The 21,882-nt window shown below is 49.8% G+C and overlaps 1 protein-coding gene across 1 annotated transcript; it reads left to right on the top strand.

Moving 5' to 3' along the window:
- The first annotated feature begins 1,263 nt into the window (after nt 1-1,263).
- On the top strand, nt 1,264-21,522 carry Mogat2 (monoacylglycerol O-acyltransferase 2). Its single transcript, XM_038313360.1, is given in 12 exon segments — nt 1,264-1,354; nt 9,954-10,030; nt 10,032-10,064; nt 10,066-10,134; nt 17,028-17,144; nt 17,146-17,197; nt 17,200-17,236; nt 17,571-17,759; nt 18,264-18,463; nt 20,682-20,728; nt 20,730-20,772; nt 20,775-21,522. Coding segments are annotated over 12 exon segments (1,017 nt in total). The 3' UTR covers nt 20,837-21,522.
- The last annotated feature ends 360 nt before the right edge of the window (nt 21,523-21,882 follow it).

Raw genomic sequence — 21,882 nt, 5'->3', positions numbered from 1 at the left:
AGGTGTCAGCTCCCTTGGAGCTGGAGCTGCAGGTGGCTGTGAGCTTGGCTACCTGGGTAACTGGGAATAGAACCAGAGCAGTAAGGGCTCTTAACTGCGGAGCCATCTCTTCACCCCAAGGGGAAACATTTAGAACAAGATTAGATATGGTGACGGATAGATGTGGTTGGGGAAAAACCAAAAACAAGACTCTCATGTGACTCTGGCTATAGCCTCAGCAACTGGAGAAATAAAATTACTCTCTGTCAAGATAGGAAGGAATAGAGGAAGAGCTGGCCCGGGGAAGGCTGTGGAAGTTAACTCCAAGAAGCCAAGTAACCACCTGGGTTCTCAAGTCTAGAGGCCCTTTCTATGGAGACAAAAAGTCATTTGCCCAAGCACAGTCTTCAAGGGGCAAGAAGAATTGGGCCAGACATTGTACCCGCCTCTCATCCCAGCAATGGGATTAGAGACTAGAGGTCAGCCTGATCTAGATAAGCGAGTACCAGGCCAGCCAGGGCTACTTGTGAGATCACGTCTCAAACTGGAGAGGATGAGGAGGAAAAGAAGGAAGAGAAAAAAAGAGGAGGAGTCAGAACAAAGGAATCCAAGAAACAGTAGCTTGGGACCTGGGAGGCAAAACCAGAGAGAGTGGCTTCAGGGACGCGAGATGATCCATGGCGACCCAGGCTGCTGATGGGCCAAGATGAGATCGCGTATCTGACCACAACATTTAACGGCGCGGACGTCAGCGGCGAACTTGTGAGCGCAGTTTTGTGCAATGTCCATGTGTGAAGTGTGAAGACGACCTACAGAGGCTGGGAGATGCGAAGGTTCAGAACACAGCCTTCCTGCAAATTCTACTGGTTATATAAGCAGAGGCATGGCGGATGGGCAGAGGACTTCCAGTAGGAACTGTTGCTGCTTGTTTGTGGAGGGGGAGAAGGGATTAGGGAGAAAGAAAGGAAAACAGCAGGTGGTGAGGGGCCGCAACTGCGTAACTTTCGGGGTTTTACTGTAGTTAGAGCAGGATTCCGGACGCCAGGGAGGTGGTTTGGTAGATAAGGCATTGCCTAAGATGACTGATAAGGGCCGAACAGGTCTCTCTGCCTCCTTCCTTCTGGTCCCAGCCCGTGGATTCCAAGGTTTCCTCTAGGTAAAATCTGGAGTGGGCGGAGCAAGGAGGCCCTAGCTAAAGCTGGGCTGAGCTGGGCTGGGCTGGGCTAGCTCTTTAGGCCTGGAGCACAGCGGTGTGCTGGAAGGGACCTCCCGAGCAAGCTCAGCATGGTGGAGTTCGCACCCCTGTCGGTGCCATGGGAGCGCAGGCTGCAGACTTTCGCCGTCCTACAGTGGGTCTTCTCCTTCTTGGCCTTGGGTAAGAGGGTAGCCATGGTCTCATGGGAAGGGCCGGGCAGCCTCAGCGGGAACACAGGATGCTTGATAAGAGAGATTCAGAAAGGGGCTTTGCTGGGCTCAGAGCTCCTGTGCAGAGAGGTTCCTGGGGTCTGCCAGAGTCTTGTGTGGGTAAGTAGGGGCTCCTATATCTTGGGAAAGCTTTAGTTTCGGGGATTGGAGGCGGGCAGTTTTCCCCAGGCTCTTGCTGCGAGCTGCGGAGGGGCAGGGAAGCATCCAATGCTGGGGAAAGCGCTGTGTCCTGCTACTCAGACCAGGAAGCTCTCCATTTTACCTTTCAGAAAAAGGCAGGTAGAACTGAGGCCAGGAAAGAAGGGACCAACTTCAGCTTCACCAGCTGCATGGTTAGAATGTCGGGGTCACCCTATGGGATCTTTGTAGATGAAAACGCAGGGAGGTGGGAACCCAAGGCAGACCAGGCCTGCCTCCTTAGGTGTGGATCTGACCCCTGATCCACCACACCCCACTGATGCGTGGCAGCATTCCAGCTTTGCTGTGGACCAGGAAGAAACAGTGGCAGGGAGCTCGCGTAATCTCCTTTGCTGGCAGTGGACTGGGGAAAGGCTTCGACCGCAGGGCTGGGGTTCATCCTGGGTCCAGATACTGCTGGTTGACAAAATATTCACATGTTGGGTGCTGGGTACATGTTAGTCATGCACACACACACACACACACGCATGCACGTGTACATGTGTGTACATGCTCCCTTAGGATCACCTCACAATTCTTCAGCTATAGGGTCCATTCCCAAAGTGGGCCATCCAGGACCCTGCCTCTAGCACCCTTTTTAATTGGTCTGCACCTCTATCCCAGGGTTGGTAAACATTTTAAGTACTTCTGGTAGCACAGCCAAGCAGAGAAATGGCATACTTGAAAGGCCCAGCTGTAGATCAGGAGCCTGGTTCCTGCTCCTTCCAGAGGAAGAAGGGCTGAGGGGTGGGCAGAGGGCACTGGGAGGAAATGTAGCTATAGAAAATAGCTGATGAGCACAGAAGGCAGGAGGCAGGAGGCCTAAGCCTGGGGCTGGCTTGGGTCACAGGGCACTGATGACCGAGAGCCACAGAGGCCATAACCACATTCTCTCAGGGGCTGAGGGACACCAAACTCAATCTGCCACCTGTGACCTTGAGGGGAGGCGTACCTCTGACCGAATGAGCTCACCCCATCCGTGCAGCCTGTGGTACGCAGACCTAGCAAGACCATGCAGTATAGGACAGATGCCAGGGCTCCCCCTGAGCCAGGAGGAGCGGGAGAGAAGCAAGGAAAGCGTTCTGGGATCTTCCATAGCACGAGTGGGTGGTTTTTACCTTATCCTGGGGGCAAAGGAGAACCAGAGACCCAGCAGGGAAGAAGTGGTAAAGTCCAACTTTGTGTTAAAGGTCCCTGTGCCTACGGTTGAGTTTCTGCTGTATGTGGGGATGAGGAGATCAAAGGGAGGGCAATCGAAGTCTATATCAGTAGTCACCAAGTCGGGGCCCATGGGTCAAAACCAGCCTGAGTGTTTTGTGTGTTTGCTTGTTTTCTTTTTTTGTAGTCTAAGATCCAAGAGTTTCTGTCATTTCTAAAAGATTAAATTTTAAACCGCTACACACACACACACACACACACACACACACAGAGAGAGAGAGAGAGAGAGAGAGAGAGACCCTGCCTCAGCATCAGAGAGTCATAGATAGAAAAAGAGAGAGAGGTCAGAGAGTGATAGACACCTTGTTCCTCCACAAGGGCACCTGAACACACGTGTGCCCACATGTGAACATATATTCACATATACATGCATACAACCACATACACACCGAGAGAAAATACAATGTGAGTCTAAAGCCTGCCGTTATTTAGCTTCCCAGACAGGGAAGTGTGAAGGAGGAAGAAAAGACTGTGTGACCTGAAGGTCCAGTTCAACTGGACATATGGGATGCATTTTGCAAAATGGCATGGAGTAGCTGGGAAAGTCAATTAGGACCAGGCTCCAAGGGCTCAGGCCCAGATCCAAATGCTTTCCAGATGGGCTGCTCATTTGCTTCTGTTTCTTTTCCTCTCTCACGACCCTCTCATGGGAAAGCAAGATCCCCCAGTGTTGGTCTATGCTGATCTTAGCTGGTTTTGTTCTATGTTTGTTGAATGAGTGAATGCCATGCATGGGCCAAGCACTGACTCTCAGGTTTTTCCCTGTTAGCTTGCTACGTGACCTTAGCCAGTGTGCATATCCCGAGTCTCTAAACAGTAGGGGTTTGAGAAACCTCAGGCTTTCCTGTCTTCTTTCCCCTTCTTTGTTTAATCTTTCCACTCCAGTCTCTTCTCTGTCTCTCCATACCTATATATTCTATTTCCCCGTCCTTGGGAGAACCTCCCTCTTCCCGAGTCCCTTACTCTATACTTAACCTCTGTGGTTATAGGAATTGTAGTCTATCTACTGAAAGTTTCAAAGCTAACATTCACATATAAGCACATATGTATGTGTCCTTTTGAGTTTGGTTTACCTCACTCAGTGCGATTTTTTTTTCCTAGCTCCATCCATTTACTTGTGAATTCTGTGATTTCATTTTTCTAAAACAGCTATTAATATTACATATAAACTTATAAACACATTTTCTTTATCCAGTCATCTGTTGATGGGCATCTAGGTTGTTTCCAGCTTCTGGCTATGATAAATAAAACAGTGATAAACACAAACAGCCAAAAAAGAAAGCTCAGGCTAAACCGGGCATCACGGCACACACCTCTGATTCCAACACTTGGGATCTCTGTCAGTTTGAGGAGAGCATGGTCTACATAGTGAGCTCCAGAACAGCCAGACCGTTTTCCAAAGATACCAAACCAAACCATGAACAGCAAAAGAAACTGCAGGCTTGGAGAGACTGGCGAAGGGAGGCAAGGGCCACCTCCCTAAATCACCAGACAGCCCCCACCTGGCTTGCTGTTAACAGGAGGAGGGAGAAATCTGGGAGTCAGGATTGCCAAGTAGGAACTTTCTAATCGAGGGGAAAGTACTATGGTTTTCTCCTAAACTTTGTTTCTTTTTCTTTCCTTTCCTTTCCTTTCTTTCTTTCTTTCTTTCTTTCTTTCTTTCTTTCTTTCTTTCTTTCCCCGTCTCGTCTTCTTTGTCTGCAAACCACGTAAGTCATTCAAATAACATTTGAACCCCTTTAAGTAACCATCATCCTTCCCTCCAGGTATAGTCACTTGTAATAGTGAGTTTTTTCTCCTTGAGAGAGGGTCTTATTAAGTGGGAGCCGCTGCAGAGACTTCTGGTTGGCCCAAATGGAAAGAACTGTAGCTGAAGTTTTATTTATTTATTTATTTATTTATTTATTTATTTATTTATTTATTTATTTATTTTTGACCTTCCTTCCACGTGGCCTTTATTTGTTAACTTCAGATCCTAGAACTACTCTTCTTTACATTTTACCTTTTGGTTCTTGGGGAGTTGAGTGCATGCATTCGTGCATTTCCCGACATTTTCATCCACCAGATTGTGGTGTATCAACTTATTTATGCACTTTCCTATGCATGTGTCCAAAGTCAATGTATTTTTGTCTTTATATAATTCTTTTTAATACATTTTTATTGATACTTATTGAGCTCTACATTTTTCTCTGCTCCCCTCCCTGCTTCTCCCCTTCCCCCAAGTCACACCCCCCCAAGGTCCCCATTCTTCCAATTTACTCAGGAGATCGTGTCTTTTTCTACTTTCTACGTCCCATGTAGAATAGATCTATGTAAGTCTCTCTAGTGTCCACATTGTTGTCTAAGTTCTCTGGGATTGTGGTTTGGTAGGCTGGCTTCTCTTTGCGTTATGTTTAGAAACCACCTATGAGTGAGTACATGTGATAATTGTCTTTCTGGGTCTGGGTTACCTCACTCAAAATAATATTTTCTAGTTCCATCCATTTTTCTGCAAAATTCAAACTGTCATTTTTTTTTCTTGCTGTGTAGTACTTCATTGTGTAAATGTACTACATTTTCCTATCCATTCTTGTTCGAGGGGGCAATTTAGATTGTTTCCAGGTTCTGGCTATGACAAATCAAAGCTGCTATGAACATAGTTGAGCACATGTCCTTGTGGCACAATTGGACATCCTTTGGATATATACCCAAAAGTGGTATTACTGGGTCTTGAGGAAGGTTGTTTCCTAATTTTCTGAGAAATCGCTACACTGACATTCAAAGGGGTTATACCAGTTTGCATTCCCACCAGCAATGCAGGAGTGTTCCATTTTCCCCACAACCTCTCCAGCATAAATTGTCATCAGTGTTTTTGATGTTGGCCATTCTTACAGGTATAAGATGGAATCTCAGAGTTGTTTTAATTTGCATTTCTCTGATGACTAAGGATGTTGAACATTTCCTTAAGTGTCTTTCAGCCATTTTAGATTCCTCTGTTGAGAGTTCTCTGTTTAGGTCTCTACCCCACTTTTTATTGGATTATTTGTTCTTTAGATATCAAGTTTCTTGAGTTCTTTGTATATTTTGGAGATCAGACCTCTGTCTGACGTGGGGTTAGTGAAGATCTTTTCCATATCTGTAAGGACTGTCGTTTTGTCTTGTTTGACCTGTGTCCTTTGCTTTACAGAAGCTTTTCAGTTCAGGAAGGTCCCAGTTATTAATTGTTCTCTCGTGTCTGTGTTCTACTGGAGTTATAGTTAGGAAGTGGTCTCCTGTGCCAATGCAGTTCAAGTGTCTTCCCACTTTCTCGCTCTATAAGGTTCAGTGTAGGCTGGCTTTTATGTTGAGGTCTTTGATCCATTTGGACTTGAGTTTGTGCATGGTGATAGATATGGGTCTATTTTCATTCTTCTACATGTTGATATCCAGTTATGCCAGCACCACTTGTGAAATATTCTTTCTTTTTTCCATTTGATTTTTTTTTTTTGCTTCTTTATCAAAGATCAGGTGTCCGAAGATGTGTGGATTGATATCTGGGTCTTCTATTTCGTTTCCATTGGTCCTCCTGTCTGTTCTTATGCCAATACCAGGCTGTTTTCAGTACTGTAGCTCTGTGTAGAGTTTGAAGTCAGGGATTGTGATGCTTCCAGAGATTCTTTTATTGTCCAGGATTTATTTATTTTACATTTAAAAAATTGGGGTTGGGCTGGGGAGATGGCCCAGTTGGTAACCTGCTTGCTTGTGCAAGTATAAGGACATGAGATAATTCCATAAGCACACACCATGCTGAATGTGCAGCATCCACTTGTCAGTCCTGCTCTGGGAAGACTGAGACAGGAAGATCAGGGGCATTCCTGCCAATCATTCTTACTGAATCAGCGAGGTTCCAGGGTCAGAGAAAAACTTGTCCTCAAAAAATAAGGTGAAGGGGTTAGGGACTTAGGGCAGTGGTAGAGCACCTGCCTAGCAAGGGAAAGGCTTTGGGTTAGGTCCTCAGCTCCAAGGAAAAAAAGGTAGACAGTGAGCGGGGGTGGGGTGGGGTGGGGTGGCACACGCCTTTAATCCCAGCACTCGGGAGGCAGAGGCAGGCGGATCTCTGTGAGTTCGAGGCCAGCCTGGTCTACAAGAGCTAGTTCCAGGACAGGCTCCAAAGCTACAGAGAAATCCTGTCTCGAAAAACCAAAAAGAAAAAAAAAAGGTAAACAGTGAAAGAGGAAAGACCACCTGACCTCGTGGACTCAACACGCACACACACACTTACACAAGCATGCACAAGTACACTACACACACACTCACACACACACACACACACACACACACACACACACAGAGAATTCTTTTGAAATAGGTTTTCTCTATGAGGTTTGGCCTGAATTTTGTAGTCTCCTGCCTCAAACCTCCAAGAGCCCTGATATAGAGGCACACACTAAGGCGCTGCTGCTTTTCTCCAGTGGAGAAAAATTAAACAAAATGCATAAATAGATAAACTTCAAGTCAGCTTCCCTCCCTCCTTGTCTCCTGCTCCGACGACCCTTCAGCCCCCTCCAAGGGCTGTGCAAGGCCTCTGTCCCTGCCCATTTCCAGCCCTCCACAACTGTCTCTGAAGATATTTAAGACAGACAGAAAGTTAAAAAGCCCATTCATCATTGCTGGTCCTGTTCCTCTCACCCCTTAGAGGGTTTCAGGCTGATATGAAGGTGAAGACCCACAGATTAGGTTAGGATGAGCCTCTGGCTAGGAAGGACAACAGGTACCTGAAGGGACAGGCTGGCCCTCAAAGTGCTGGCTGCAGCTGTCTTGTCTCCAGGTTTTCCACAGACGCCGTTTGTCTGAGTTTGTGTATGAATTCTTTGTTTAATATTTGTAAATAATTTTATAACTTTTTGGTTTTTTCGAGACAGGATTTCTCAGTAGCTTTGGGAGCCTGCCCTAGAACTAGCTCTTGCAGACCAGGCTGACCTCGAACTCACAGAGATCTGCCTGGCCTCTGCCTCCCAGTGCTGGGATTAAAGGTGTTGGCCCACTACCACCTGGCAATTTTCTAACATTTTAAAACAAAGGACAGACATGGACTTAATCTAAGTATCTACTAATGGGGAAGCAAATACCCACAATGGTCGTTAACGGAAAGGGTATAAATTCCTATGACCCCACACGTATGAACACACATACATACGCACCCCACCACATACAAATGTAAAAGCAAACCTTTAGAACAAAACATAAAGTGCCCCAAACACAAAACTGGAAAGGGAGTTTCCCAAGGCAAAATTTATTTGTTGTTCATGGCTGGCCACCAGAAGTTGGCATCTTGTTAGCTGCTCCATGCAGAATGAAGTATTGTGGCCCTAATCCATACCCTCTGACTTCTTAAAATCTTTATTGTTTAGGCTAGCCAGCAGCCCCCTCCCTCACTCAGCAAGGTCTGTCCCCTGTTGTGGAATATTAGTTTAAGATGTGTTAACATTTATTTATGCTGGGGAATGTTTGGTTTAATGGCGCAAAGATGTGTTGCATTCTTCATACTGCATTGTTTAACTCTGTGAAGCTGTGTTACTGTGGCCTGGCCTAAAACACCTGAGTGTCTAATAAAGAGCTGAACGGCCAATAGCAAGGCAGGAGAGAGAAATAGCAGAGCTGGCTGGTAGAGAGAATAAATGGAGGAGAAATCTATGGAAGAGAGCAAAAAGCAAGAAAAGGAGGAGAGGAGGCACCAGGGGCCAACCATCCAGCCACCCGACCAACCACGGAGTAAGAAGGAAAGATATATAAAAATAAAGGTAAAAAGCCCAAAGGCAAAAATAGATAATTTAAGTTAGAAAGCTGGCTAAAAACAAGCCAAGCTAAAGCCAGGCAATTCATAAGTAGAATAAGTCTCTGTGTGTTTGAGAGTGGGTGATGGGCCCCTCAAGAGAAAAAAAAAACCCCAAACCAATAACTACAGCCCCTATGCTCTCCAAGTGAACTCAACAGCTGGGTCTTGCTTTCCTTTAAGAATGTGAAGGCTGGTGAGATGACTCAGTTGGTAGAGTAATTGCCCAGCATGTACAAGTCCTGGGTTGGATCAACACTGCACAAACCAGGCTTGGTGGACATCTATAATCCCAATCTTGGGAGGTAGAGGTAGGATTGGAAGTTCAGCCATCCTTAGCTGCCCAGGGAGTTTGAAGCTAGCCCGGGATAGTTGAGGCCCCGCTTCACACAGAAAAAACAACAAAAACAAGCCACAGAAAGAATCCAGGGGGCTGGGTGTAGCTCAGTGCTAGGGAGAGCCCTTGCCTAGCATGTATGGATCCGTGGGTTTGATCGGGATGCTAAAAGAGAAAACATCAGCAAATAAAAGGTTGTTGCCCTGGTGAGGTGGGGTTAAGCAGTCTATGGGAAAGATGGTCCACCCGATGGGGGTATAGTCCTGTGGAGCCCGCTGCACCTGAGATGACCAGGATTCGCTTTCCAGCAAGGGTGACAGAACCACAGGCAAGAGAGACATCTGCATCTACCCTGGTCCTAGCCTTGCAGTACCCCGGGGTAACCAGGCCATGTTCACGTAACACACAAAGCAGAGTGGTTTGGAAACTCTGGCTGGAGCCCTGGCCACGTAGGTGGTAAGGTGGAGTGCCACGTAGGTGGTAAGGTGGCGTGCCACGTAGGTGGTAAGGTGGCGTGCCACGTAGGTGGTGGATGGGGCGTGCCACTGTAGGTGGTAAGGTGGCGTGCCAGCTCACAGAGCTGAGCCAGGCTGAACTATCAGGCTGTGCCTTGAAACAGCTGGACGCCATGGCAGGGCCTTAGGGAAGGAGTCCGTGCTTAGCTTTGACTGAGAGTGGACAGAAAGGGGGCCGGGAAGAAAACCGTCTCCTTCTCTCTAGGGTTCTCAAAGTAGAAGGCAAAAGCTAATTTAACCCATGGCTCCATTTATAGAGTGTCTGCTGAATGCATGTGGTGAGGGCATGTAGGGTGAGACACCTGGTGTAGTGGAGGAAACGACTTTAGAGCGGGCCCCTTGCCAGTGTGGCGTGTCCTGATATGTGAGGCATGGAAGCTAGTTCCCTCCCAGTGCCCGGGTGGGCAGAGTTGCTGGCATGGGGGCACAATCATGGAAGAACTAAGTTGGCGTTGGGACTGCCTTCCTTGCAGCTCTCTCTCTCTCTCTGCTACCTCTGCTTCTCTCCCAGCCCAGATCTGCATTGCCATCTTCATGGCCTCCTGTTCACAAAGGTTCTGGCTTTTCTCTGTCCTGTATGCCACCTGGTTGTTTCCTGGACTGGGACAAGCCACGCCAGGGAGGGCCGGACCAGACAGTTCGTCAGACGCTGGACCATCTGGAAGTACATGAGGGATTACTTCCCCGTCAAAGTGAGTACTGGGCTCGGGGGTCCAAGGGCCTCTGGGGCCACTCATCTCTGTGAGCACAGGGAATCTGCAGAGCCCGACAGGCCTGTGGAAGAGCGTGGTGTGTGTGGTGTCTTCTCGCCGTGGGACTCAGGGCCAATATTATATTATATTAATATATTAATATTAACATAATTAATAATATAATAATATATATCGATAATGTTTAATATAATATTATATTAATATTAACTAATTAATTATTAAACTAATGGTTAAATGTGTCTTGAAGGGGGATGTGGTTTTATAGGGGCAAAGCCAGCAGCAGTCAAGGTTCCTGGGTGAAAACAAACAGGTCTTAAGAGACCACATTATCCTTGGCGATGGGGACCCAAGGGTGAGCCCCGAGTTGCACAGTGAACTCTCCTATAAACTAAATGCTTCTGCACTGGTATAGCACTGCCTCAGAGTTCAGCCTGCCTTTTCGCCGCAGGCTGTATGTTCTTAGGCAGGGCTTGGCTCACGCTGGCTTCAGGGTCTCTAAGGATTAGCAAGCACGTGACATCTCCTACCTTGAGTGTCCTCAGAGCCTGCCATCTTTGATTCACCATCCTTTCAAGTCAGGGTCATTGTGGAACATGTGACCTTGGACGTGAAGCTTGGTCCTGGAGTGGGGAGAGGGGAGCCAGATTCCTGAACCGGAGTGGAGATTCTGGGGCTCCTTCAGTGGGGTATAAGACCAGACCCAGCCCTGAGAAGCCCAGGCAGTGCTGGTTTACTGATGGGATAAAGGGTCATGGGGATGCAAGAGTCCAGGCCTGGGCACTTGGAGAGTGGCGTATGGAGCTCGATGGACTAGGTCCTCACCTATATCTGCCATGTAGTGGGAGTGTGACCCTGAGATGAGTTGCCCACTCTCTCTGGGCTTCTGTTTTGGCATATTTAAGATCGAGATAAACTGCATAGTGGTACACACCTTTAATTCCAGTGCTTGGAAGGCAGAGGCAGGAATTCTCTGTGAGTTTGCGGCAATCTTGGTCTATGTAGTGAGTTCCAGGACAGCCAGGGCTGAGAAGAGGAGACCCGTCTCAAAAACAGACAGATAGAAATGCTGCTGTGTGCCTTCCTGGACAGTGTGGATTCCAACAGACGGTGCAGACAAAGTCCCCAGATAGTCTTAGTCATAGCTGCTCTCCCACCAAGTCACCAAGTCAGTAGGACACTGCCTGGATCCTGGACACTCAGACCTTCGACCCCCCCCCCCCGACTTCTTCCTCCCCGTGTAGAGTCCCGCCTCTTCCTTTGGTCCGGGACTCAAGTCCCCATCAAAGGGGGATGGGTGGGAGAAACGGCCCGTGAGGTTAAAACAACTTGCTTGTATCATGACTACTCCAATCAAGGATCCTATCCTGTGCCTTTTGAGAGTCCTGAGGTCCCACAAAGGCTGTCATATTGACAAAGGCATGCAGGAGCCCCTAGCTCTCTAGAGAGCAGAGCCTCCAAGGAAAGACACTGGCAGGGAGTACAGAGGGGCTAATAGAGACTGTCACTCAAGGGCACTGAGCATCTTAGTGTCAAAAGAGAGGAAGTCTGGACTAGCTTGGGGGACTCAGAGGAGCGACAGACACCCTCACCCCTCAGATTTATTTATTCTGCAGAACCCCTCCCAGTATCCAGCACACAGCACCCCACCCCACTACAACACGCACCCCCCAGCGCAGCACAGCTCGTTGGGACCCAATACCAACCATGGACACGTCCTGGACAGAGGCTCCAGTCCCCACCCCTGGACCTCTGAGCTCTGTGACTGAAGTCCCTTCCCTGACTCACCTCTCTCCAGCCCCTTTCAGGAAGGTTAGAGTTCTCCGAGAGTGTGTGTGACCTCTACCCTGGGGAGGTGTATGTTGACCATCAAGTACAGAGCCAAAGGAAGCCTGTTAGTTCTGGGTTCTGTCGAGTTTTGCCCATTCTGGGCTCTGGCTTCCTTTCGTGAGTCCTGGGCTCAGCAGAAGAGAGGCTTCCTGCAAAGTGGACCCCACAGGCAGAGGCCAGGAGTTTGTCTAGAGACTTCCTGAGCCCCTGGGTCAGGGCTCTCAGTGCGACCAAAACAGAAGCTAGCCTGAGCTGTGGCTGAAGAGGTACCTCAGGTCAGTGGAGCCCCCTAGAGGCCGCTTCCCAAAACTGGGATGCTAGCTGACATTTTCCAGGTCCCAGAAACCCAGAGACTCTGGAGGACCTCTGCTTCTTGCCACTTGGATTCCTGGCAGCTGGGCTGGCGGAAGTGATAAGGAGGGACTCCAAGATCTTCTTGATCCTTCCACAGCCTGATCTGCAGAAATTCGAGTGTTGTTACCTACCCCAGGCTCAGCGCAGAAGCTCCAGCCAGGGTCTGGCAGGTACCAGTGAGTGGCCAGCAGGGGGAGAGATGAAGTTGCATAGGCTGTGTGTCTGGCTTAGAAGAGGAGCGAGCCAGCAGGAGAGACTGACTGTTATTCTGCAGACTTCTTTTCCCACTGACCTCCCAATCCCTCTCTTCTGGGGAATTTTCTTTCCCAGTTTTGCTGATCCCTCCCATCCCCCATCCATGAGCCTCTGCATCAAAATGTGGTCTTCTTCTGATGACTTTCAAGTTTGTTTACTAATATTTTTACAAAGTAGCTTCCCGGTGGGGGGTGGGGGGGGGTGTGGGCATTATGGCTGTACCGTGGAGCTTTCAGAGGTCATCTTTACTGCTCCCTAAGAAGCTAATGGTGAGGAATCAGGCAGTTTTGTATAGAGGAAGCTGTCCGTATCAGCTGTGTCCTGGCGTCCCCGTGGAGATTTCATCACCCAGAATAAACACTCTACACAGGTCAGGACCTTGGTAGGGACCACGATCTGTGACCAGGACCATGACCTGGGGTCAGGGAATGCGGGCAACACACCACACTGCTCACGGTCAGGGTCAGCTCGCTATAACCAGATCACCTCTCACCCCACCCCTGTCCCTGTCCCTGCCCCTGTCCCTCCCAGTAAGTCCCTTCCAGGGGGCTTTCTCAATCCCTACTGATAAGTCGCTTGTTCTGACCGTCCTCTCTCTGGCAGCTCCCTACCGTGTGCCAGCACCACTGTCTTCGGCTGTGACAACCAAAGCCCCTAGTGAGGGCTGCTGCTCCAGAACATGTTCAGGGTCCTAAACTCCCCCTCGGCCTCATCCTCCTTCCTTGACCTTAAGTCCAACCAAGAACTGCTCCTTTTCTGCCTTCTTGCTTGCTCCACCCCACCCCACCCCGTTATCCATGCTTGCACAGTGCCCCCCTTCCCCACCACCTTTCAACCAAGCTCCAACCCTGGCTTTGCATTTGGAGCCTGGATAACTGGGCTCAGGCTGGGCTCTGCTCCTTCAATAGCTGAGAATGAGCACGGGTCTCAGTTCTTTCTCCTCTGTACACGGGGTCACTGTATCAGAACTTCTCTCAGGGATGACAAGGGAACACAAAGTGTGTTGTTGTATGTGCTGTACCAGGCACGGAGTCGGTCCTGGGACCGTCCGTCCACTCAGACACTCTTTCCAGCTGTGTGTCTTCAACTCTATCATAGTCTCAGTGGTAAAACGTCACAGTAATTGTATGGACCATAAAACACAGCTTCAGTTAGGATTGCGGTTTCAATTCAGTTAGGATTCAGTATCCTTGCTAACAGGCAGTGGTGACAGCTCCCTGACAGGCTTGTTGTGGGTTCCCAGGAGGCCAAGGAAGAAAGGGGAGTTGGTGACTTGCCCCGATCTCTCTGCACCTCTCCTGGTTCTGCTGCCAGGAGGGTAGGGTGGCCGAGCAAGGTTGTTGAAATATGCAAACATATTTCAAGATGTTTCCTTTGGAGGGGGAATATAGCTTAGAAATGAGGGAATATATCCGTCGATGGCAGTGAGCATCAGCCAGATGACCCCATGGTGTGGCAGGAAGGTGAGGCAGAGAATTTAACTGGGAATCTGGGGAGGCCAAACCTGGACCCAGAGCCACATGGGGGAACTACAAGCAGCAGCAGATAGAATCCCAGCCTTTCCTTCATCCAACCATCTGGCTGAGATACAGGGAAATTGCTCCAGGTCCTAACTATACACATGTGCCTACCCAGCCAGCCATATACACATGCATACACATACATACACACTTGCACAATTCACACACCCAAGGAATAGGCTCTCACCCCCAGGGCCAGCACCGGTTGTATTGGATCAAACCCTGTCTTCCTGCCAGGTAATCTAGGTGCACAGTAGGGCCATGAACCACTTCCCTGTATGAGAACATCGATCCGTTTGCCCTGGGGCAGTTGAATAGGCTGCTGATACAGGAGCCTGGGGGAGGAACCCTAGAGTCCCAGATTTTGCAAGATTGACTAGAAAGTTCCAAAGCTGGTCCTGAATGCCCTTCGTCCTGAAGCAAAGGCTTTCTGGATCCATCCTGTGCTCTCTGAAGGAGATGGCAAGTCTCCTCAAATCCAGTCGCCCCTGTGGTTTTTAGGCAATTCTCCCATTCCCTCTGCACATTTGTGCAATGGCAACATCACACTAAAGCCAGTCCTAGGGCCCTGGTAAGTGTTACAAGCTAGCATACTGCTGCTTTGTGTGCCCTAAAGGAGCCAAAGGAAGGTGGACTCTGGAGCATGTGAGCTGTAGGAGAGTTGAGAAAGTGGTGTTGACCGGATGGAGTGATGCCTAAGCTCTAAACTAGCACCCCACCCCATGTATGGAGCAAGGGATGAATACCCTAGGTAGCCTACCGTGTAGGCACCTGTGTGGCTAGAAGCTCTGACCCCGCCGGGGTTTCCATGCTATCCTTGGTCCCTTCAGATTAAAGAAAAGGGCTGGCCTTTCTGGGAAGGCAACAGCCCCTCTGCCTGTGACTTTTGAGTCCATGCAGGGCCCGTGGTGCTTTGGAGGGTTTAGTGGACTCTGTGTGGTGAGAAGTTTTCAGAGATCAAGCCAAGACCAAGGACTGGAGGATGGAAACTCTGCAGCCCGCATAGGCAGATAGCTTGGGGCCCCATTTCCACCTCTAGTGCTGCTGAGGCCCAAGGCAGCAAGAAGAATCCTGGGGGAGGCAGCACCTGTGAGCTGCAGCTTGCTGACAGGATGACCTGGCAAAGCTTAACCAGTGGAAAGGGCTACCTGTTTCCTGGAGGGTGCAGAGGCCCTGCTACCGGTCTTCCAGGAAGCCTCCGGCCCAGGGATGCCAGGGGGAAGATGGGGTGCTTTTAACTCCTGTAGCTTGTGGCTCCCAGAGCACAGGGCACTGAGAAGCCGAGAGCAGGTTCCTGGCAGAGAGGGAAGGGACTGGTCCCACCTACAACATGGCCTTCAGCCATGATCTTTGGACTTGGCTACCACCCAGGCAGAGGTGTGTGTCTGTGTTGTGTGTGGTCTGTATGCATGCATGCATGTGACGGCCCAGGCAGAGGGGTGTGTGTGTGTGTGTGTGTATGCGTGTGTGTGTATATGTGTGTATGTGTGTGCACGTGCATGTGTGTATGCGTATGTGTGCATGTGTGTTTGTGTGTGCATGTGTGTATGTGTGTGCATGTGTGTATGTGTGTGTGCACGTGCGCGTGTGATGGCCAACCAGTGGAGATCATAGAACAACACTAGGAATTGTCCTTGCCTTCTATGTCATTTGTGACGGGCCCTCTGTTGCTTCTTCCCTGACATGCAAGGCTAGCTTCTAGGATTCTCCCGTTTCTGTCCCATCTCACTGTAGGTGCCATTTACACTGTGTATCTGACTTTGACATGGGTTCTAGGAACCCGGACTCAAGCCCTTGTGCTTATGCAGCCAATGCTTTTATACGGTTAGCCATCCCTTCAGCCCCCTCCCTGTGTATGTCCTTGCCCGGCTTCACCTAGAACTGTTTAGTGACATACGGCTCTCGCTCCCTTTCTGGTGACAACTCTGGGCCCTTGAGGCACCAGGCGTGACCAGTCAGGGTAAGTTTCTGCCCTGGCATAGCGGAGAGAGTTAATACAGTTGGAGTTAGGGTCTGGCATTGGGACAGCAGAGACACTCCCACAACCCACCGGCTCCACAGGACTGGAGCCAGTCTCAGGCCCACATGCTCTGTCAACAAGATCAAAACCTGATTCTGATCTGTCTTGTGACCACTCACTCCTAGAGTGAATGGGTCAACTTGTCTTTCCAGTGAGGTTGAGGTGGAATGACCCCAGCGTGGTGATACCTATGTGGTCCTCATATCCTTCCTGTGTCTTCACCACCTTCCTACCGCTAGGAAGAGACACTACGGCCAAGGCGACTTATAAAAGGAAACATTTAACTAGGGGCGCGCTCACGGTTTCGGAGGGTTGGTCTGCAGTCGTCATGGCAGGAGGTATAGCGGCATGTAGGCAGGCACGGTGCTGAGTAAAAGCCAAGAGCTATCCTCAAGTTGGGGGGCAGAGAGAAAGCCGCATCGGCCGGGTGCGGGCTTGTTGAATCCAGTCTGTTCCTAGTTGCACACTTCCTCCAACGAAGCCACACTCCCTGGTCCTTCCCAGAGTTGTTCCGGCAACTAGGGACCAAGCATTCAAATGAATAAACCATTCCCATTCAGACCTATCACAGCGTCCTACCCAGTAGTCAGGAATTCCAGTCCCTTTTCACTTGAACCTCTCGGCAGAAGAGGCAGGTCTTCCTGGACAGGGTTCAGAATGTTCCAACTTCACACCTAGGGCAGGGGGTGAACAGTGTTGCCCAAGTCAGCGCCCAGTCTGTGAAGCCTCCGCACCCACTGCCCCACACAACGCCTCTCTCTGCGGAAGCATCCAGGGTGCTAAGGCTTAGGCACCCGAGACTCTGAGTCCCAGAGTGACACAAGCCAGTAGCGGCAGAACCAGGACTGGCGTGCCAGGTCCGGCCTGTTGGTGAACCAGCTTGCTGTCTCCTGCAGTTGATCAAGAACGGCTGAGCTGGACCCTACCCCGGAACTACATTGCAAGCCGTCCATCCACCTCCAACCCCCATGGGAGTCCTGGCCGCAGGAGCTTTTCTCAACCTGTGCACTGAAAAGCACGGCCTTTTCCTCGCTCTTCCCAGGAATCCGCTCGTAACCTGATGTTGCTGGGCTTTGTGGTTCCGGGCCCCCTTCTGCCGGGATTACACATCATGTCTGCCGTGAGTTCTCCCAGCCCAGATCCGGGGTAGCTCAGGAAAGATACGGCTTCATTCGGGTGGAGTCAGGGGGATCTGGGAAGAGGCTGTTAACAGTTCCTTGCGGTCCTTTTCCAAGTACTTGTTTAGCAACAGCAGAGGCCTAGACCCAGAGAAAGAACTTCGCTGTATGGCTGTGCTGGGAAGGACTCAGAGACCCCCAGCTGGTGGGGGTGTTGTTGGGGGAATCCCGGCTTGGCTCCATGGACAATGTCGATGGTCTCTTTCTTGGGCTGCTCCTATCTTTACGGCCCTGTCTCTTCACCTGGTATCTGACCTACCTTGCTCTCTCTCTAGGGCTGGTCACATCAGAAAAGGAGAGTGCTGGCCACATTCTAAGCAGGAGGGGTGGCGGGAACTTGCTAGCCATCATCATTGGAGGCTCCCAGGAGGCACTGGACGCCAGGCCTGGAGCCTACAGGCTGCTGCTAAAGAATCGGAAGGGATTCGTCAGGCTCGCCCTGATACATGGGTACGGAACTCTGGGGATCACACTCTGGGGCCGTTGGAGGTTTGTGTTTTGTTGGGGAGACAGCAAAGATGATTGTAGCTTCCGTTTTTTGGCAAGAAGATTCTCAGGCCATACGGTGAAAATTGCCAGGTTTCTAGATACATTTCCATAAAGGGGGAATCGATGGGCATTTGAGGTGGGCAGTGTTTCCTGGTGTGAGCTCTGAGACCTTTGGGAACTGGAAGGATGGGGCTGGGAGCTTACTGCCGAAACTGCTCACCATCTTGGGAGGGGCATCTTTGAGGAAATCGAGCCAGTTGGCACACGAAGATTTTTAATTTTTTATTTTTTGGTGAAAGTAAAATGTTTCATACCCAGGAAGATGCCCTAGGACATTCTGGTCTACCCGTGGGAACCTGAAAAGGCTCTCTGAAGGTCAAGGGTCTGGCTGCTGGCCCTGTTGGGTGACCTTTCCATCCCTGCCTCTCGGGGTGCCCCCATACTCCCTCCCCTTTGTCCCTCTAGGGCAGCTCTCGTACCGATCTTCTCCTTTGGGGAGAACAACCTGTTTAACCAAGTGGAGAACGCCTCCGGCACCCTGCTGCGCCGCGTCCAGAACCGGCTACAGAAAATCATGGGCATCTCCCTCCCTCTCTTCCACGGCCGTGGCGTCTTCCAGTACAGCTTCGGCCTCATGCCTTTCCGCCAGCCCATCAACACCGTAGGTGAGCTGAGAATCAGACCAGCCACAGCGGGTTGCTGCAGGGAACTTGAGGATGGAATTGATAAGTCCTCATCCTAACGGGGCTCATTCTAGACAGGGATGCACAGTCACACACAGACAATCCTGCCAGCGGGTAGTCTGGGATAAGAGCTGTAACAGACACAGGGGTACTGGTGGCTGAGTATTTATTCTCAATGAGAGGTACTGATGACTGAGTACTCATTCTCAAGAAGAGACAGCAGGGGACCTGCTCTTTGTCAGACATTGGTTTTTGTTTTTGTTTTTGTTTTTTTTTGGTTTTTCGAGACAGGGTTTGTTTGTGGCTTTGGAGCCTGTCCTGGAATCCTAGAACTAGCTCTTGTAGACCAGGCTGGCCTCGAACTCACAGAGATCCTCCTGCCTCTGCCTCCCGAGTGCTGGGATTAAAGGCATGCACCACCATCTCCCAGTAATGTCAGACACTCGTCAGTTGCCATACTCCATCTTGGTTTGTCCTAGCAACCTTTGAGGTAGGGACTATTATCTCCCTAGCAACCTTTGAGGTAGGGACTATTATCTCTAAATGGTATTAAATGAGGCCCAAAGAAGTTAAATGATTTCCACAAGCTCACGTTGCCTTTGAGGGACAGAGCTGAGGTTGTAACTGGGATCTATCTGACCTTCGTTAGGCCGGAGAAGGAGGGTTTAATTGTGATCTGGATGATCTAATGGGGCTAGGGAAAAGAAGATAGAGGACAGAAATGCTAAAAATCTATGCCGGGATGGGAGATGGCTCGATCGGTAAGGACACGCTGAGCAAGCATGACTTTGACCTCCAGTACCCGTGGTAAAAGCAAGGCACACGGCCTGGTAGTGGGCATTGTAATCCCAGTCCTGGGGGTGGATCTGTAGGGCTGCTGGCTGGCAGTCTACCAGTGGCAACTCCAGTGTTACTGGAGAACCTTGTCTGCAAAAAAAAAAAAAAAAAAATAGGAAGCATGACTGAGGAACATGGTCACCATGCTTGACCTCTGGGCTTCACATATGATCACACACGCATACAAATACGTGTACAGATGAAGAATGTTTTAAAATCTATGTGCCAACTAATAATAATCAATAGACTCTGAATTAGCTCTGGGGGCTCTCCCTGTAGAAGTTACATGAGCTCGGTGTCTAGACTTAGCAAAAGTTTTCAGCTATTTGTGCACCTCTTTTGTGTTCTTGGATTCTCATTTGACATTTGTAGAGAGAACTCTGTTCACTTCAACCTCACCCATCCTCCCATCCACCCTTCCACACCCACCCATTTGTGAGTTGAGCACAGGTTTGGTAATCCTTGCATTGAGGCCTTGTTGGGTTGCATGACAATGACCTCGTGAATCTGAATGTCATTGCTGCTGCTGCCTCTGGAGATATTTCCCAGCCACACAGGTTCTAAAGTTTTATGAGCAATTTCCTGATTCTTCCCTATGACCGGGGAGCTTTGCACTCAGTGCATATGGCAGTGAAGGAAGGCTGAGACACCCTACCCCAATTCCAGAAGTATAGACACCTCTAATGTTGAATTCTCAGAATCCCATACCCCGGAGGTGGTGTGCACCCCCAGCGTTTAAAACCTAGTGCTGCTTACATCTGGTTACTTGGATAAATTACTTCTGTGAGCCTCATTGTATCCTCTATCAAGTAGGGATAATGACAGGTTTTGTTTGCCTGGGGCTAAGGGAGAGAACACATATAAGAGAATGCCTATTGCCCAGCATATTGGAAGCTGACTGCTAGGATACTGTGAGAGTCTGGGAGCCGAGCTGTCCTAAAACCTTAGAATTCAGTACTTGAGGGCTGGGGAGATAGCTCAGTGGTGAAGTGCAAGCTAGAGAAACTGCCCAGTACCTATGAAAAAATCTGGATGGGATGGCCCATGTTTTAGTCCCAGCACTTAGGAAGTAAAGACAGAAGGGATCCCTAGGGTTCACTAGATGCCAGCCTAGCCTAATTCAATTAGTCCCAGGCCCAATGAAAGACTTGTGTGTCCATAAACATGGTTGATAGATGGCATCTGAGGAACAGTACCCAGAGGTTAAACCTCTGACCTCCACATGCATATGCGTGCTTATTAATTTACACTTAAACATACACGTGGAGTGAGGGGAAGTGGGGAGAGTGGGAGATCTGGAATCTGAAATCACGGGAGGAGGGGATGCTCACTCTGGCCCCTGTCCTCCTCTGTCCCTTGGCAGTGGGGAAGCCCATCCAGGTGGAGAAGACACCACGCCCTCACGAGGTAGGAGGTGAACCAGCTTCACCAGCGCTACATCAAGGAACTATGCAAGCCTTTGAGGAACACAAACTCAAGTTTGATGTTCCCGCTGACCAGCATCTGGAGTTCTGCTAAGAACCTCAAGCCGGAGGACAGCTGCATCCGAGAACCTGCAGGAGAGAGGTGATGAGAGGGGACTTTCACAGTCAGCCCAGATTCCTACAAACCCAGCCACGGCTGGCAGGATGGAAGAGGAGGATTTGCGCCTGCAGCTGAAGTTCTGAGGTCTCCCTGTCCTTGCTTGGCCTTTCGGTCCATCGGTAGGATGGTGCGAAGGAAGCAAGCAAAGAATGATTTCTGAGGTCTCTACCCATGGTTGTAATGTCACTCAAACATGACCAAAGGGCAACCAGGGGAAAAGAGAACAAAATTCTTCTTCCCCTACCCTCACGAGACGGTGCAAGAGAAGCCAGCACCCCAGCTCCCCCCGTACTTGTCCCTCATCCTGCTCCCTGGATGTCCCTTCTTCCCCTCTGAGCTGGAGGAGGTGTAGCCAACTATGCCCTGGCACCCACCCTACGTTTTTTCCAGACTCTGCGTCCTCCACGCTGTGACATAGATATCAAAGGAGCTCAGTCCTCCTTAGCCACTTGACTATGATCAAGGGTAGGGCTCCTTGCTATCCTTTGTGTCTCAGTTTCCCCAGCCTTGATCACCTGGGGTCCTCTTCCTCATGCGTTAAAACTAATTCTAGCCCCTGTCTTGGCACAAAAGGGCAGCTTCATACATGTTACTTCAATAAACGAAGCAATTCTGTGTTATCTCCCTCCTCTTTCTTCTAACCAACGGGATTGAATGGAGTCTCAGCTTGAGCCCTCAGCCTTGTCCCGTGTCCCCATCTCACCTCAGAAGCTGGGTCAACAGGTTGTAGAATCCTTTTTCCTGACTGGTCACCCTGAGTTTTTCACCTTGGAAATAAGTAGGAAGGTACATGCCTGTGGGAAGACCAGGACATTGGAAGCCAGAGGTGATGCCATGGGTGGCTGTGTGTCTCCCAGTAGGGCCATACTGTGGCCAGGACAACCCTGGCTTCCTGGGTTGGAGATACTACTCCTGCAGGAGAGCCCAGGGCATGGCTGGATTGGAAGAATGCCTGACTGCCCCTCCTCTGTAACAGGAAG

This window comes from Arvicola amphibius, chromosome 12 (assembly GCF_903992535.2).
Source record: "Arvicola amphibius chromosome 12, mArvAmp1.2, whole genome shotgun sequence".
Classification (NCBI taxonomy): Eukaryota; Metazoa; Chordata; class Mammalia; order Rodentia; family Cricetidae; genus Arvicola; species Arvicola amphibius.
Note: the sequence above shows the minus strand (reverse complement) of the source record. Positions and strands in the feature narration are given on the sequence as shown.